General features: G+C 39.9%; 3 protein-coding genes across 4 annotated transcripts in view; 1 reads left to right on the top strand and 2 right to left on the bottom strand.

Annotated features, from left to right (window-relative positions):
* Positions 1-74: 74 nt before the first annotated feature.
* LOC140369129 (large ribosomal subunit protein eL19-like) lies at positions 75-1,766 on the top strand. Its single transcript, XM_072456384.1, has 6 exons — positions 75-159; positions 785-891; positions 968-1,090; positions 1,172-1,292; positions 1,372-1,482; positions 1,570-1,766. The coding sequence occupies exons 1-6, from the start codon at positions 155-157 to the stop codon at positions 1,694-1,696; spliced, it is 594 nt and encodes a 197-aa protein (XP_072312485.1). The 5' UTR covers positions 75-154; the 3' UTR covers positions 1,697-1,766.
* A 200-nt stretch (positions 1,767-1,966) lies between these two features.
* Positions 1,967-3,336, bottom strand: iqcd (IQ motif containing D). The gene is made up of 4 exons (XM_072456383.1): positions 2,841-3,336; positions 2,565-2,759; positions 2,417-2,488; positions 1,967-2,306 (listed from the first exon to the last, which is right to left on the bottom strand). The coding sequence occupies exons 1-4, from the start codon at positions 3,219-3,221 to the stop codon at positions 2,031-2,033; spliced, it is 924 nt and encodes a 307-aa protein (XP_072312484.1). The 5' UTR covers positions 3,222-3,336; the 3' UTR covers positions 1,967-2,030.
* Positions 3,337-14,808: 11,472 nt separating this feature from the next.
* The window catches only part of LOC140369382 (SH3 and cysteine-rich domain-containing protein 2-like), a 29,197-nt gene continuing 25,338 nt past the window's right edge, over positions 14,809-18,667 (bottom strand). For both annotated transcript variants that reach the window (XM_072456711.1, XM_072456712.1), the window contains exons 9-11: positions 18,155-18,206; positions 16,352-16,489; positions 14,809-15,355 (exon numbers count right to left, since the gene is read on the bottom strand). In XM_072456711.1, the coding sequence (XP_072312812.1) occupies positions 15,257-15,355; positions 16,352-16,489; positions 18,155-18,206 (289 nt within the window). In that variant the 3' untranslated portion in view covers positions 14,809-15,256. The remainder of the gene's footprint in view (positions 15,356-16,351; positions 16,490-18,154; positions 18,207-18,667) is intronic.

The raw sequence follows: 18,667 nt of genomic DNA, 5'->3' as shown, positions 1-18,667 counted from the left end.
CATATTGTATGTTAAATAATTAAGTATTCAAATGTCGTTCATATAAATATAGATGTATACGTATTTTCGTGGGTTCACCTACAACGAACAAATATAATGGTAGCGCCTCTTTCGCTCTATTTCCTCCCTCTTCGTCGAGCTAGTAGCTGCAGCCATGAGGTGAGCTAAATGTTTCTCGTTTAAAGGGCCGTGTTCTTCAGTGTGGTACTTTACTGCTATTTCAGGGACGAAACAAAACTATAATAATCAGGATTGGTCACGTTTGAGTAAGATTAGCCGCCCACACGATCTTAGATGTGTCGCTAAACTAAAGTAAGACATGTCAGAGCACAACACCGCAGCTCGGCCTCAGTGCAATCCAATAACTTGCGCACTGTAGAGCAAACGCTCACTTTTATTGTGGTTACTTAACTTACAATTCCCCAGAAGAATATGTATAAAGCTACATAAGTGACATAGGCGTAAACGATATATTGTGTATTTCGGCTTTATACCGCGACTGAGACCGGTCCATATTTCGATTAAATTCAGTTTATGAAGAGTCAACGTCACTTTTTGCCTCTGCGGATTAAAATATAAACTGATGACAGATTAAATATAGTTAGTTCTATATTTATGACATTACTATATACATAAAGTATAATTTGTTCTAATATTTTTTATTCGGCTTGTTTTTAGATTATTACAAGGACATTTACTGTCTCCTAACTGTTTGACTGCTCTTCCCATTTAATGTTGTAATAAACCTCTAAAATAACACACTGTTGTTCTCTTGTGTCCTCAGCATGCTCAGGCTCCAGAAGCGCTTGGCGTCCAGTGTTCTTCGCTGTGGAAAGAAGAAAGTCTGGTTGGATCCAAATGAAACTAATGAGATCGCCAATGCAAACTCTCGTGAGTAAATGTAATGCATCGTATGATCAGCCAAATTTCTGAACATCTAATTTCCTGTTTTGTTTGCTGTCAAAAGGCCAGCAGATCCGGAAACTGGTGAAAGATGGTCTTATCATCAGAAAACCTGTGACCGTTCATTCACGCGCACGTTGCCGTAAGAATACCTTGGCTCGTCGCAAGGGGCGTCACACAGGTTATGGTGGGTGTTGTTTTATTTCTCCTTTTTATGAAATTAAGGATATCTTGACCAGACCTAATGGATGACTTTTGGTCTTTGCAGGTAAGAGGAAGGGTACGGCTAATGCCCGTATGCCAGAGAAGCTGACATGGATGCGCCGCATGAGAATCCTTCGCCGCCTTCTCCGTCGCTACAGGGAGTCAAAGAAGATTGATAGGCACATGTACGAATTTTTAATATTTACTGTATTTATGTCTTTTGCCACCATCTCCTCCTATGAAATTTATTTCTGTACTTTTCAGGTATCACAGTCTGTACCTGAAAGCCAAAGGTAACGTCTTCAAAAACAAACGCATTCTGATGGAGCACATCCACAAACTGAAGGCAGATAAGGCTCGCAAGAAGCTCCTTTCGTAAGTTTCTCCTCTTAAATTATAGAATGTATTAGACTTTTTTACAGTGAAAAATCCAAAGATTGAATGCATCATTATGTATTACAGTGACCAGGCAGAGGCTCGCCGTACTAAGACGAAAGAAGCTCGCAAACGCAGAGAAGAACGTCTTCAGGCTAAGAAAGAAGAAATGATCAAGACTTTATCAAAGGAGGAGGAAACCACAAAGAAATAATTTTATGTATATTCTTGTGATACTCCTTTTTGATAAATTAAGTTGGAAAAAAAAAATTGCTTAGTCAGTTTTTTCTCTACTTAATAGAATTTGACTTAATATTGTTTACTCAACCTGAAAAGGAGATCGCTCATCTCAAAGAGCTGTTCCTGAATAAATGTCAAATAATTTGCTATTATGTTGTACATCCTTACAACCAATTAGTTTGAAATGTCAACAATAATGACTAATCCACAACAGGAGGAAATATCTTTATCTTGACCAAACATTTTTATTAAAATCACATGCATAGCAATATCAAACTTACATTTTGGCTGAATCTTAAAATACACATTCATTTTCTTTTGCCTTTTCCCTTTTTGCCCTTCTTCTTCGCCTTGTTTTTCATGGCTTTGCGGACACAGAACCCTCTCCACCAAGCCTGCACTATGACTGCAGCTTTAGTTTGGAGCTTTTTAATTTCCCGCTCCTCGATCATTCTCTCTTCCGCCTGCAGCCGCTTGGCCACCACCTCATTATACTCTCCCTCCAGAGCAGTGAACACTTCCTGCAGACTTTTCAGCTCCTCTTCGTTCCTCTGCAGCTCGCCTTCTCTCGCCTCCAGATCCGCCTGGAACACCATTAGCGTAGATTTCATACCATCCCAGCGCATCGTTTTAAAATGTTCTGCAATCTGGATAACCGTCTCTCCACGAATGTCTCTACATAACGTTTATTTACCTGCATCTCTTCCATTTTCTCATCAAATCCCTCAATGACGTATTCAATTTCACCCTCCACTACATCAGTTCCCTGCCAGCAAAAAAAGTGTTATTTCAAAGCGTTGAAACAATATTTGATTTACAAATTGTGATCACTCTAAAAGTACCTCCTGAATGTCTCTCTCCTTCTCTCTGTCCTCCAAAAACAGTTTATTGAGCTGGGCCGTGAGTTGGTCCAGCTTCTGTTGGAGGCCTGTCTGCTCTGGTGTGCTTGAGTATTTCTGGTGTACTTCATCTGTGAGAGGGGCCTCTGAGACCGGTGGCGTTTTCAAGTCCTCGATATCGGCTTTGTAATCCTCTATCTGAAAAGCAAAGGTGTAATTGGAGTTAGTCAACAGTGATACATTATGATGCGTATGTCAATGCGCTTGTAAAGCTTTTACCTTTGCGTCAACGCTACTTATCTGTTTGGTCACACTTGCGATTCTCTCGTCCAGTGCCACCTCGCTCTTTGGAGCTTGGAAAGATGTGACCTTGAAAAGAGCTTCTCCTCGTTCCCCTCCTTCAAGTGCACAGCCAGTAATTGTTTTCAGATTTTCAAAGAACAACCTCTCAGATTCCCCCATTTCTTTAACTAATCCTTGTTTTATTTGATCAAAATCGGTAGGATGATTTCGAAAGCGCCTCAACACATTTTTGTAGGACTTTTTGACTTCACTTTTGAGCTGTGCACCACCACCTCCTTTTGCCTCACTAGCACCTTGCTCCTCGGTTCTCTCTAATCTCTCACATAACGACTGATGCGTTTGAAGTGCCCTACACATCGACGTGTCCTTGATGTCCGGCTGCAACGTCAATGCCACTTCCACTTGACTGAAGCAGTTTTCCAGGAGGTGTAAAACATGAAGTTCCTCCTTTAAGAGCGTGCTTTCTTTGGTCTGCCTGAGAACTTTAGAAGTCTTTGAGTTTTGAGAATTTGAAGACAGTAAAGTTGGTTTGTTTGGTTGTGTTATTTCATCTCCAGACATGGTGGGAGGCGGCTGCTAGAGGAAGAAAAGAAAAAATGAAAAACATGGTTAGAATCTACTGAAAATAGGATATTAATCCACCCAAGTCAGCTGGAAATACCACCCCACAAGAGGCCTGGAATTACATGGGTCTAAATGGGTCTTAGTGTTTCTTTAGTCATTATAAATCTGATCGCTATTATCACACTTTTTATGATATTGATGTCCAAAATTATACTACAGACACCGTATAAAACATGTTGAAGTTTCTACAAACTAAGAACATTTTGCATTCAAGCGCTATTTGATTCCACCTTTTCACCACCAATTCAAAGTAACTGATAAGTGGTCGCATACCCCTGGTTGGGAACCACTGATGAAAGCTAACCAGTAAGTTAGGCTGCTACTTCTATGACAAATAAAACCTGATTCAGCAACATAACTTAAATAACAGTTACATAAAAACACACGTACAGACCTTCAGATCAGTTATGACGATCTCAGCTCTACCAAAGCTATTCAAATACCGATGCCACCATAGATGTTTACACGTTGCTAGGATACCTCCAAAGTAAGAGTCCAGAATAATTTAGTAAAATAAGTAAATGTATAAATACATCAGAAATAAATGACGTTTAATGTATGTTTATTTTTCTCTAATGGCTATCATGCTGTATATTTGCACTATATTTGCTGTATGTTTGTATGTATTATTTGGCCAAGACTATATGTAGGTCTCAGAAAGAGAAGAAGTGTTTAGACATAGGCCTACTTTCACGAGGAGCTGTTAAAATCAAGATAACATTTGTGCATTAGTGGAATATGAATTAATTTACCGAATTAATCTGTCTTCCTCTCACATGAAGAAATAAGAAAAGGGTCCCAGACATTAAACTACCACCAGAGGGCAATGTGCCACAGCTGCGTTGATTTCTTTTAGTATAATCCTGTACTGGGACCGGCCTCCTGCTGGTGCCCAGAGTCAGGACTAAACATGGGCCGGCCTTCTGCTGGTGCCCAGAGTCAGGACTAAACATGGGCCGGCCTTCTGCTGGTGCCCAGAGTCAGGACTAAACATGGGCCGGCCTTCTGCTGGTGCCCAGAGTTAGGACTAAACATGGACCGGCCTCCTGCTGGTGCCCAGAGTCAGGACTAAACATGGACCGGCCTCCTGCTGGTGCCCAGAGTCAGGAATAAACATGGACCGGCCTCCTGCTGGTGCCAGAGTCAGGACTAAACATGGACCGGCCTCCTGCTGGTGCCCAGAGTCAGGACTAAACATGGACCGGCCTCCTGCTGGTGCCAGAGTCAGGACTAAACAGGGACCGGCCTCCTGCTGGTGCCCAGAGTCAGGACTAAACATGGACCGGCCTCCTGCTGGTGCCCAGAGTCAGGACTAAATATGGACCGGCCTCCTGCTGGTGCCCAGAGTCAGGACTAAACATGGACCGGCCTCGTGCTGGTGCCAGAGTCAGGACTAAACATGGACCGGCCTCCTGCTGGTGCCCAGAGTCAGGACTAAACATGGACCGGCCTCCTGCTGGTGCCCAGAGTCAGGACTAAACATGGACCGGCCTCCTGCTGGTGCCCAGAGTCAGGACTAAACATGGACCGGCCTCGTGCTGGTGCCAGAGTCCTGCTGGTGCCCAGAGTCAGAGTCCTGCTGGTGCCCAGAGTCAGGACTAAACATGGACCGGCCTCCTGCTGGTGCCCAGAGTCAGGACTAAACATGGACCGGCCTCCTGCTGGTGCCCAGAGTCAGGACTAAACATGGACCGGCCTCCTGCTGGTGCCCAGAGTCAGGACTAAACATGGACCGGCCTCCTGCTGGTGCCCAGAGTCAGGACTAAACATGGACCGGCCTCCTGCTGGTGCCAGAGTCAGGACTAAACATGGACCGGCCTCCTGCTGGTGCCCAGAGTCAGGACTAAACATGGGCCGGCCTCCTGCTGGTGCCCAGAGTCAGGACTAAACAAGGACCGGCCTCCTGCTGGTGCCAGAGTCAGGACTAAACATGGGCCGGCCTCCTGCTGGTGCCAGAGTCAGGACTAAACATGGGCCGGCCTCCTGCTGGTGCCAGAGTCAGAACTAAACATGGGGAATCTGCGTTTCAGTTTTATGCAGCTGAAATCTGGAACAGTCTTCCTGAAGATGTGAGACAGGTTCTACTCTGACAATTCAAATCTAAGCTAAAAACAGTTTTGTTTAGCTGTGCAAATGACTGAAAGCATTTTCTTTGCGCTCTTCTCTTTTGTGATTTCTGTAATTTCTTTGTGATTTGAATGCATTTCTTTCCTGTTATGTGAAGCACTTAGAATTGCCTTGTGTATGGAATGTGCTCCACAAATAAACTTGCCTTGCCTTCTGTCAGAGTTAGAAGCTCATTGATCCATTTATGTTACTATAAAATTGCAACTTGCCAGATCCCATGTATTAATTGGCAAATTATATAGTAATTAATAAAGCAAGTAAGCTGTTAGTGTGAAGTAAAGTCCTGCAACACATTTCATAAGTCTAAAGCAAGAGCCCTCACAGTTGTGCCCATAAATTAGTTTAGGGCCCTGCAGAGCAGAGCTGGCAGCATATGATGCTCTGTTTATCCTGACATCCTGAATTAATTTTCACACACTACTTCCCGTGCAGCACTTAGCACACAATAAAATAGTCCATTCATCGCGATGGAGTGATTAATGTGGAAGACAAAACCAATCGTTGTCAATAGAGTATGTGAGCTCCGCGGCATCACTGAAGGAGAAAACGGGTCATTTCACTGTTCACTGTTACTGCATCTCCTCATCACTCGGATGCACACCATTTCCTGAACCGTGAGTCTTAATGGTTTGAGTTAGGGACCTTTATTCCAGATGGTCTTCAATCTAAAGAAAAAATGTAGGCTGCAAATTTTGGGGTCAGCCCTATGTTCCCCGGTACCTATGCTCCCCGAGACCTGGGTCAGAGTTAGGGCTTGGGTTAGGGTTAAATGCTGCTACATTTTATGTTGTATAAAACTATACATTTATTCACAACATTTGGGGCTGTGGAACCGTAACCAGTAGCCTATGCCAGTATTAGCGTAGTTCCCCGTCCATGTCCATAGAAAAGGGGGAACACAAGTACCGGGGAACATAGATACGCTCGCACAAAGTTTAATATCTATCCCGACTATAGATAACAATTTTACAGTATAATTTTACAAATTATACTGTAAAATTGTTATCTATAGTCAGAATAGATATTGAACTTTGCACGAGCGTATCTATGTTCCCCGGTATATATATATATATATATATATATATATATATATATATATATATATTATATATATATATATATGTATATATATATATATATATATATATGTATGTATATATATATATATATATATATATATATATATATATATATATATATATATATATATATATATATATATATATATATATATATATATATATATATATATATATATATATATATATATATATATATATATATATACATACACTCACACACACACTGTTGAGTGCCCATGTGAGCTGGAAGAAAGATTTTCCTCCCTGGTCATAATCATATTGGATACGGCTAAATGAAGAATTTGTCACAGTTATTCATTTCTAAGATCAGATAAAGATATCTTTCCAAGGTAATTTGTTTCATTGAATTTATGAAAGCTGATTTTTTCTCTCAGGAAACAAATAGATAATAATGGCTTTTCAGTGACAGGTTTGAATAATAAACCAATACGTTGTATATCTCCTTTTCTGTTACATCGTTTAAACACAGAGCGTTCAGTGTGATGGCATTCGTAGAATGGAGAAATGTGTTGACAGATGAGACTAGCTTTTTAAAGGTGCACTATGTAACTTTTGGTGGAGGGTCCACCACCTGACTGACTTCATTTACAGCTATATCCTTGTCTGGATTGTTCCAGAGTATGGCATTATGGAGTCGAACATGTGACATCACCTGGCCAAGTATTTTTTTATTTTTTTTTAACACCTGTAAATGAAAAATAAATACAATATTGATATGTTCAATCATACTGGAATAATTCAGGCAAAGCAATAACATCTCTGTGAAGACTGAGACAACCTGGTAGCAAACCCTCCAACCACAATAAGTTATTGGTAGTGCACTTTTAAAGTCTTCTACCAGACACTGACCTGTTCAAACTATGATTTGTGATCGTGTATTATAATTTTGCTAACAATCTACAGATAATTGTCATATTTTGTTAACATGTTGTACATTTAGATTTCTTCCCTGCAGGCCTTGTAGGTCTAGTCCGTGTTACATAAAAAGAACACTATACGGTAATGTTTGTCCATCGTGTCTGAACAAAAGGTTATTATAGGTGGACAGCAGGGGTCACATGTCCAGGCAGTGCGGTTTACATCTAAGTATATGTCAGCGCCTTTAGATCATTTAAAGGTCGACGTAATCCCTTTGTGGGGGATACAGTGGGGCCATTCTTCATACATTAAATAATAATAAATTGAGTGCTCACTGGTGATACAGCGGGTAAGGGCGTTGCACTTATGTGGTTGCTATGGTGTCGTGGGTTTGATTCCAGCCCTTGACCATTGGCAGGATATCTATATTCACGCTACAACTGTCCTGTCTAAAGAAGCCTTTGGGCCAGCATTTTAATAATTATAATAAAATGTATTCTATATAGGGATGGTCCAATATGGATCTTTTTTTTTCCAGCTAATAATGCCTTGGAAATAACATTTATTGCCACACACTTTAGCTTTATTGCTTTTCTTTTTCCAGTTAAACTCACGAGTCTGATACGCAGAGGACAAACTGGCACAAGAGGACAAAATGACACTGGGAAAGTGCACACACAGATGGAAGCAGACTTTTCCATGCCTAATTTTAAGCATAAAGAAAATAGTGTTGTAAACCTTGTGGATTTTCTTTGTCACATCCTATTAGAACTGTGCAAACACCACATAGGCATTGTAATTGGGATAAATGCCTTTTTTACACAAATCCAAAATGTACCTGAGGCTCAATCTGTCGGATAAAGAAAGAATCACATTGTGCTGATGTGTGATAACAAGAGCAACACGTTGTACTTTCTGACCGGTGAAAAAGAGCTGCAGCTGCCTCATACTGCCATCACAATTTGATCCTTTAATCCTTTCAAATTCTATCTGCTCAACCTTTTCCCCACCTTATCAATGACATGACAAATGCTATAATAACCACTTCACCTTTCAGTGTCCATATTGTAAATCAGGGACAATTTCAACATAATAACATCATTTAAAAGAATAACAAATTGTATATTGTACACTTATGCTTCGGTTCAATTGTTTGATTTATTCTGTGGTGGTTTGCCATTTGTGTAATTGAGCTCATTTACTCTTGTCAGATTGGATTTTGAAAAACACACTCCAAATTTCACACCAACCCCTCAAAAATCAATCCGTGTAATTACAAGCCACAGCAAATACAGCAGCAAACTGAGCTGCACTAAACACTTTAATTTGGAAAATAAATGAGTCAGCGACGCCCGATTTCTAAAGGAAATTAAACTGCAAAATGAGTCAGTTTTTCTGCCGAGATGCATTTTCATATTTTCTATAGTTTTTGTGTACAGCTGTGACTTTGTAAAGGTGAATTGTCAAATCATGAGCCTTGAACAGGAAGAGAGGAGCGGAAGAGAAGGTCAAGCTGCGTCTTGAGTGGAGCCAAAGAGGAACAAAGTGGGGAAGATGATGGCGATGTTGATGTTGATTGTATGTTTTTATAGTTGTTGTAAAGTAAATGGACAGTACAATCTTTTGTAGAAGCAAGGTCATCCACAGTTGTGTGTCGAGAACTATTAAATCAAAAACCGGACAAAGAAATACAGTGAATGCTCAATTATTTATTTATGTCTTGTCTACTAGTACTTTTCTAAAAATGAATTGACAGACTACTATTCTATGCAGAATCTGGGAGACTTGGCAGGATAAAGCAGGGACTTCACAGCAGAGTAAGAAGCACATTTGACTCACAGCAAGTAGGGCTGGTGCTCTTGTTTTCCCCATCAATCTAAAACCAACAACATTTGTCACAACAGCAGCGATCCATCCATGGGTTTCAGCTTCCTGTTATATGCAACGTTTTACCCATTCAAAAGATATTATATTTTGTTTTGAACTATAAATCACTATAGCAACAGTCCTAATTTGTCATCATTCTAAAACCCGTGTGCTAGTTTTTGCCGTGTTCCTTTTTTGAGTCACTTTTTGAGATATTTAACATTCTATTGCTGATTCTTCTGTATTTTCTGCCTCTTCGTGTTTGTTTGTCACAAAAAAAACTCATGCCTCATAACCTTCATGTTAACATTGTTTAGACTTGAAGTGGCCAAACGATCAAATCCAGTGAAGAGTTTTTCCATGATTACAAGCTCTTCCTAAGGACATCTTTAAAGTTCAATCACCAAAGGAGCTGGAGTCATCAAATCACCCTTAAGCCGCTTTTTTGATCAAATAATTGCCCCAAGCGACTCTTAAAAATACAACCACTTAAAAGAGGCCCGTCCTTGTGCCCTTGTCCCAAACAGTTGTTTGACCTTCCGGAAGTGAAGCCAATGGGCCATCAACTACATGCAGGTCCCATTATGGCTGTAGAGTTTAAAGAAGAGAAGTGTTGAAGTTCACATAGATTTTAATTAATTTGACAGTTTTGGTGAAGTTTATCATTTTACTTCCTGGTTGGGCAGCTGATGTGACATATGCAGAGGTGATTCCAAAACTTGTCTAACTGACATTATTATTTGACACAACAGTTTTATTTTGTCAAAGGAATGTTTCATTGCTTTGCACATACATTGTGCTGGTGTTGGTTGGCAGTAGGTGTAAAGCGAGAAGAGCATGGGTGCAAGTACACAGCCCTGCGGAGACGATTGTCCCCTGTTCCCCAGCCGCATGCATTGTCCGTCCTCAAGACCTTTAGGTAGAGTCAGGCCCATTGAGCTGGAGCAGAACAGGGAGGATGGTGCTAAATGTGGAGCTGGCATTGGTTCCCGGGGAGATGAGTGAAGGAACAGGTTTATGGCATCATATACAGACCTGTTGCCTGAAGGAGGTGATGGACTTGATGTGAGGGTGGTCCAGGCGCTAAAATTATTTTATGACTACGACAGGCTGGGACGAGGCATGACTCCAGGAGGTGTGAAATGTTAGTGACGATAGAACTCAGCTCATTTGTGCCATTGGTCAGGACACTTGATTGAATCAATAAAGCAAGTAATTGTAAATAGTATGTGTTTTTGTGCACTACTGGTTGAGCTGTTTGCCTGGTTGATGATGAAAAATAGTTGCGTTCTGTTGTATAATCTTGTAGAAAATGGTTACACACGTCATTTGCATTTGAGTTGAAAACGGCTCTGTCTTTTCTTATCCCAAGTTCTAAGATCTTGGAAAGTGCAAGTGATGTTATAGGACATTATACTCTCTCTCTCTCTCTCTGTTGAGAATGTAAACACAGTCAACATGAGGCACTTCCAGCTCTTCTAAAATCTTGCCCAGTTCACTTGGGGGAAGCCTGAAGCAGAGATGCGGCAGATCTTGAGTTTCAATATTCATAAATGGTGTGTTTTTTTAATTAAAAGTAACTAGCCGCAGCAGCAGCAGCAGCCTCAGAGCAGCTCACGCTGCACTTCTAGTCAGTATTGTTTTGAAAGGGGACAAGAGAACAATAAAACTTGATTTGATACTAAGAAAAATGCTCAACAACAATTTGATAATTAATATAACATAATATTTGTGTGTCCAATATACAGATGACGACCATTCTAAAACTATTCAGGAAATATCTAAATATGTCCTATAAATGTAAATGAGTATCTTATTTCAATACTTTTATATTATGTCTTACTTTGCCCCAGGTCACCTTTGAAAAAAAGGTCTCGGTCTCAATGTGTTCTTACCTGGTTAAATAAAGGTTGATACAATTACATAATAGACGCTTTTCGACCACCATCCAGTCTAAATGTGCTCACCTGCCAAATGAGGTGCCAAAGCACACACTTCTTAATGTTCCTTATTGTTCCACTGTTTGTTGATTAACATGTCATCAGTGTTTTCTTGTTTTTCAATTAATAAATGCAATGGAATAAGTCTAAATCTGCTGTGGAATAAGAAGTACATGAGTTTGGTGTGGAAGTCAGTGTCATTGATGATTGCTGATTTCGCTGGACACATCTTTACTCACAGCATTTACGTGTCAAAATGAGGTCCAGCTGATAAGATTTCATTTTGAACGTACGCCTATGCATTTCACTCCTTCAAGGTGCAGCTCCTTCTGTTTCCGAGCTGCACAGAACTGTTCTCTGGTGTCAGCCTCCTCCTCGCCTGTGTAATCAAGCGCTATTTTGAGCACGGCTTTTCTTTCGACTGTTTGAATAGTTGCTACATTATCCTTATGTGTTAACGCCCTGTACGCTGCTCCCTCGCCCGACTGTGAGTCCGTCCAGCTGCTGCAGAACATATCACATGTTTAATGAGACGTTTTACTCCATCTTCTGCTATGGCTGCGGTATATTTAACTCCGGTGTCGTAATACGCAGAACTGAAGTTGAAGAACTAATCAAAAGACTGTCAAAGATTCTATTTGTAGATACACACTGAACAAAAATGAATGAATTATATATTGGATACCCCTTTATCAAATGGTGTGATGTTATTTATGATATTTAAATATTTAAAATGGTTGTGAGTTGGAAAGTATACATATTCGTAATAATAGAGTTAAGTCAATGAATAAAAGGTTTCATTCATACACAGAAAACTAACGGCTATAAGAATTATTTGTGGATGTTGCTGCAGCAAAGTTGAAACATACATCACACTGGACAATTTATTCTTACTTCTATTCACTATAGGGGCTTTTGATTGCACCCGAATGCATCATAGTTACAATTGCTATTTCAACCATGACGTTTTATTCTCAACATATTGATTTGGACATGCCTTTTTCAGTATTTTCACCATTTCACTGGAAGCTTTGGCCACATTCACTGCACTCTCTCTGCCCATTTCTTCAAAGGCCCAAAAACCACATTAGATCTGATGTGATAACAGAACGGGGTCATGATTCTCTCCACGGCTCACACATAAACCACTCTCAGCACCAGCGTAGTTTATGCACTCCCGGTTACCGCCCTTCTGCTGGCAATTAATTTTACAAATGCTTAATCTTATTATTTACAGTCATTAGGAACGTGTGCGCTTCTCTGCAATGGCTGTGAACGATCTTGGTGAGTTCTTTGGCTGCAAAAGCAGAGTGTTTTGGTTTGGAGAGAGATTATAAATTAAAGTGTGAAATGACAAAATAGTAACAGGGTTATAAGAAAAAGCCTCCATTTTGGCAATCCGCAGTATTATTTAGCCTAAGAGAAATGGGACACCTGAGATTTTTCATTTTGAGTTCACATTGAGTTATGAAAATGTAAGACTCCCTCACAAAGGTAAAGAAGAATTTTCTGTTAATTTAGCCACACATTATCTCAAATTGGTCTTCAAAATGCGATCACTGGCTCTTTGAGACACACAATTTAAAAGCAAAATACTGTCGGACACATGAACTGTTGATGCGACTTTATTGATGCTGAGCAATGAGCACAACAGAGCAGCTAGCCATGCAGTGAACTAGCCTGACGGTGAGCAAAGACCTGAGCCAATCTTCATTCTAGTCACTGAAGGTAATAAAACAGACTCAGATCCAAGTATGTATATGTATGTATATTATGTTATATACACGGATAAATGCAGATAATGTTTATTTGTGACTTTATTAGCAATACAAAATAAAGTGTGACTAGAACTCTGCATAGTATTTTGTCTTTTGTGCTGATGTTGCTTGATGCATACATTTTAAGTGGATATGGGAGCTATTGTACTTTTTGTGAAGGTAATGCCCTTATATGGCTCTGGAACAGCAAAGATCTCTGGTCAGAGCGCTACCGAGAGCCGAGTGCGTACAGTCTTCAGAGGTTTATGTACAAAGCTTTGTCATATTTACATTTCTTGTCATGGTAAAGGCAGGCGGACACTGGCACTAGCCCATGTTTTATACCAAACCAAATGATGAGTGATGTTTCTCTGTATTAAAGGAGCATTATGTAACTTTTCTGTCGCCATGGTGATATTGCTTTGCCTAGAATGTTCCACAGTATGGCATTAAACTTATCTCCATACCAAGTTTACAAGTCCGATCTGTGGAGAGACGACTTTGATCACTGTAAAAATGTTTTTCAAGGCTTTAAAAATATCAAAAACACAAGCTTGATGAGATTAATGCCATGCTGTGGAACATTTCATGCAAAGCACTAAGCGAACTCGGCTCTCATCATAAAAGTTCCACAATGCACCTTTTAAATAATGCTGACATCTTACAAGCATTGGAGCAGTTGTTCCAGGAGACAGTCCCTGATTCTCCAGACTTGATAACTTGGCAAAAGTCAGAATGATAAAGCATCTCCACATCGTGCTGACGCTGTATCAATCAGGAATGCTTTTCAGTAGAGTTTTTGGATGTGATAAATGAATGGGACATAAACCCAAAAAAGGAAAGATAGAATAACAATTTGAACCCACAAATATTGCAACAATTTAACTTGTGCGGGATTCTTGACTTTATATCTGAAGGCTCAGAACTATGACATGAAAATAATATGTAAGCTGGCTCTGGAACAACTCCAGATGCTTCTGAATGTCAGCATCAAATAGGAAACATCTCATGAGCATAAGGTGTGAGAGTAGTTGACAAAATTAGTGACATTTTTTCAAATATTATGACTTCCCTTCGTTTTCTCTGAGATCAATTCAAGCACATCAGAGATTGTAGACAACAGCCTTCCTCGCGCTGCTGTACAATTAGGCATGACAGGAGTATTAGTGGACATTACACGGAGACAAACAGCGTTAGATAGATAGGGCTATAATGACAGGAAACGGTTTCTACTGAAGCAGGCTGAAGAGGGCTGTGAAGTCTGTGAACTGCAGAGTGTGATTGAAGGGCAAACAGAGGGTAAAATGCAGTCCCCAGGCTCTGGAGCTGTGAAAAGCTGAATGTAGCATCATATAATCACCAGAGATTCGAAACACAAAATAATGGATTTGTGTTGACCTTTGTTTGTCCATTGAGATAACTTATCCACATTTTGTTTGATATATAGCTGTTTCAAGAAACATTATGTAAATGTACACACGTACAAACAGGAGCAATAAAAGACATACATACATGCTGTAAATCAGTGGCCAGGAATAACATTAGAACTGGACTTCAGCTAAGTCTTCCAGAAAAACAAAGACTGGTTTAGTTTCTGTTTAGTCCTTATTTGTGTTATTTTTATGGAAGTTTTGTTATTCCTCAAATATATTATGTACTGTCTTGTTAATATATTATCACTTGTGTTAAAACTTTGAGACCCACTCCCCCAAACATAAATAAATAAATAAATACACAATGAATAAATATTTGATGAGGTACAGTGAAATGCAGACTCACACACCTCTTTAGTAACAACACATTGACATCATTTACGTCTTACGCAGGCCACTGAAGACGGCTATTGAGGTAGCCAGACTGTCCACTGTTCACGTGCTACATTTCTGTTGAGAGTGCTACAAAAAGAGTACCTTCAAATACATTTAAAAGAAACCCCTTGGCCGACTGCGCTATTAAGTTTTCAGGCAGAAAGAGCAAACTTGTGGGCGGAGCTACGCGGTTGTCCACTCAAGCTGATGGTGTTTAAAGAGCTGGCTTCAGTGAGGTTTTCGGCTAAATGCTCCTGAGGGGAGTGACCTTTTCCAGGGTCAAGGAGGGAGGTGTGTGCTGGCAAAAGTTCATATCTCCACCGTGTTCTTCACTGGGACCAAGCCTCGTTTCTTTCCACTGCTCAGTCGCAAAAAGCCTTCGATCTCCTCGTTCTTTCCCACACAGACCTGCAGACATTTGAAGGGTGAGAAATATATATAATACTGTTAGAATATATACATGGATGAATGTTAGGTGGGTCTGACAGTTTAGCAGCCGATAAAGTATTCAAATGAATTATTGTCGATCTACATTTTATTAATTTGCTAGTTAGTTATGATTATGATATGTGTTAGAAATACAGCTACTACCATAGCTAGCAGCCAAAACATGTCAGGTAAATGCAACTCTCAAACAGAAGTTGTCTGCCTACAAAAAAATGATATTTATATTTAGAAACTTTAAATTGGTCCTCAATACTACAGTACATACAGTGATGACCTTCAGCAAATACAGTCTGTTCAAGTACACTATTTGGATGGAGGCTAAATGCTGCAACGATTGCACTCTATCTTCAGTAATTTCAGCATTTCTGGCATGAATTTGCATCACATTACCTTCATATAAGTGAGCGAGGGAGAGAAAGAGAGAGAGACGGACAGAGAGACAGAAAGAGCGAGAAAGAAACAGAGAGCAAGAGAGAAGGAGAGAGCGCGGGGTGTGTGGAAGGGGGAGGAGCATGTTTCATTCAAATGAACAACTTATAGTAAAATATAAACTTAATATTGAAGTTTTCATTCACTCTTCATTGACACTACGCAACAACATAGCCATATAAAGATCAGGATTGAACGTCAAAGAAACACCTTTATTAGTAAAATCTGCCATGTTTGCAGCAGCGTTTGTACCAGTCATTTAGATAAATCAGACAAAACAATATAAACAAAAGAGCCATGAAACAATACAATAAGCTGCTGGTTAACGTTTGGTAAATATATCACACAGTGTTGTCAGTATCCTGTTGAAGTTTGGAATTTAACCTCTTAAAATCTCTTTTGGTTTAACATCAGACTAGAACCTTCTGTGAGGTATGAAGACACGATCTGGAGCTCTGTTCGCACATAAGCCGGGTGAGTAAGTGTAGTACGAGGTTGTGTACGTTCTATTTAGTGTGTACGTTTCACCTGAGCCTCTTTGACGCTCATCTGGCCTTTGTCTCGGTTTCCGTGGAAACCAGCGATGACCTTCCACACCCTCTCTCCGGGACGCACTCGCTGCACAAAGTTGGCCGGGAAAAAGCCCACCTTGTCCCTGGTTTTCCCCTGGTAAACACAAACACAACACGGAGGCAGCAGACCATTAGCCCTTGAGAGTTGCAAAGATATGTGCATGTGTTTCTATGAGCTGACTCGTAATGAGGTGTTTAAAAACCCATTGCACACGATCCATAACATCGACGTGCACCTATTTGAATACACTTCCTCTGAAGAGTGGAGTCCTTGACAACCTACAGCTTTTCAATGTAATTTACCTAATCAAATCCTAACCATCTCTAATTCAAACAGTTTAAAAATGCATTTTTCCCCCTCATCTTTCTGCAACACTGCCCCATAAAGAGATTTCGAGTATTTGTGGAGCTATAATCCCGGTATTGTCTGTAGGGACGATGGCGCACGGGAGAACTAAGCCCAGGGGTGTACAACATGATGATGAGCTGTGCGGTTTGTGAGAACACGATTGTGGCTTTACCTGAACCAGAGTCAAGAGCCTTTTTGTCTGCAATTGAAATGTGCATTTTCTGTGCACAGCCTATTTCTGTTTCTCAAGCTTACAATTCGAGTCTGAGGTTTACAGACCCTCCCACATAACAGGGTTTAGAGTAATCAAAACAGTATTACAAAATGATTAAATGACATTATGTAATGCAAGTTGATTATGTTGTTGCATTACGTCATTGCAATTTCTCTTAATTATTGGATGTTTAGCCATCAAGAGGAACAGGGAGGAAATCACATGTTATGCAGCAAATAGACTGTGGCTTGTGACATTTTTGTGAACATACTTTTGTGAGTAATAAAATTGTCTCAAGATTGTGCAAAGATGTGGAAAACAATTATCTTGGGAAAGGTTGAAGCCGGGGACACATTTTGAGAAGCCGTAGTTCCAAACAGCAGTGCTACAATGACAGTAAGTAAATGATGTCAAAATCTTGTCTTGTCTCGTTCTCGTGGACCAAATCTTGTGCCTCGTCTCGTTTTGTGGGATAATGTTTCCACCCCTAATGTAAACTATATAGATGTCTTATAGTGCCATTTAAATCTGTTCTATACTGTATATGTTTTTGTGGGTGGTGGAAACTACAGGATTCTGAATACCTGCAATAGAATGTATTTTGTATGATATACTATTACATGATCAAATCAGACTGTGTTCTGAATACTAGGATCGAAATAGATTCATGTATGTAATACCTTTATATATCACTGATTAGAAGGTAAAACACACACATTGCCTGCACAGCAAGACCAGTCTTACTTTCTTCTCTCACTAGTACAATGTAGTTCGGCGCCAAATGCCTGTATGTCTTCCTTTAATTAACTGTATTCTAAACACTACAAGATGACAGAGTAACCGACACTGCACTGAGATAAAGTACTCAAAAAGAGTAAGATGTATTTCCTGTATATCTATGAATGTTAAGTTACTCCCAAAGCTGTTTATATGTTAGTCTTTTCCTCACAACACTAATGCAGACGTGGTTTGACAGGTGAAGCTTGAGCTCTTGTCTCATTAAATGTGGTTTATGATGCGTCTTCACTCTTTTCTATGGTAACTGACACAAACACCCACATGGCCATCCTTCACTGCTCCACTTGTCATATTGTTACTTAACCGCTGAGTATTGTATAAAAATTACTATAACAGTGAGTGGGAGGTCTATGACTGTGTATTAAAAGTGCTTACAAGTACAAAGGGAATAAACCCACCTTCCACCAGTCCTCATTGGAATCGTCTGTAACTTGTATTCTGTCCCCAGGCCTGGAATGAAAAGGGACAATAAGATCAGCAAGATATATTTAGCATTCTTCATACATTTGTTTTCAATGTTTCTATATTACTTTGTATCTACGTAAGTGTAAATTACCATACTTATGTCATTTAAAGGTGCACTATGAAACATTTCCGCTTGGTCTGCTGCCTGCTCGTCTCCAGGGAGATTTGATCGCTTTACCCAATATGTTCCACAGTATGGCATTCAACTCAACTACGTAGCATTTACCGTATTTTCCGGATTATAAATTGCACCGGATTATAAATTTCACCAGCCAAAAAATGCATAATAGAGAAGAAAATTGAGTATGAAATGCATTTGAAAGTGTGAAAATAACAAATAATATCACATATAAGTCGCTCCGAGTATAAGTATGACTCGCACCTGGGCCAAAACTATGAAAAAAGGTGCAACTTATAGTACGGAAAATACGCTATTCAATTAGAGG

Source organism: Eucyclogobius newberryi, unplaced genomic scaffold, assembly GCF_026437365.1.
Source record: "Eucyclogobius newberryi isolate DKJ021-1_F unplaced genomic scaffold, fEucNew1.0.hap1 SCAF_20, whole genome shotgun sequence".
Lineage (NCBI taxonomy): Eukaryota > Metazoa > Chordata > Actinopteri > Gobiiformes > Gobiidae > Eucyclogobius > Eucyclogobius newberryi.
Note: the sequence above shows the minus strand (reverse complement) of the source record. Positions and strands in the feature narration are given on the sequence as shown.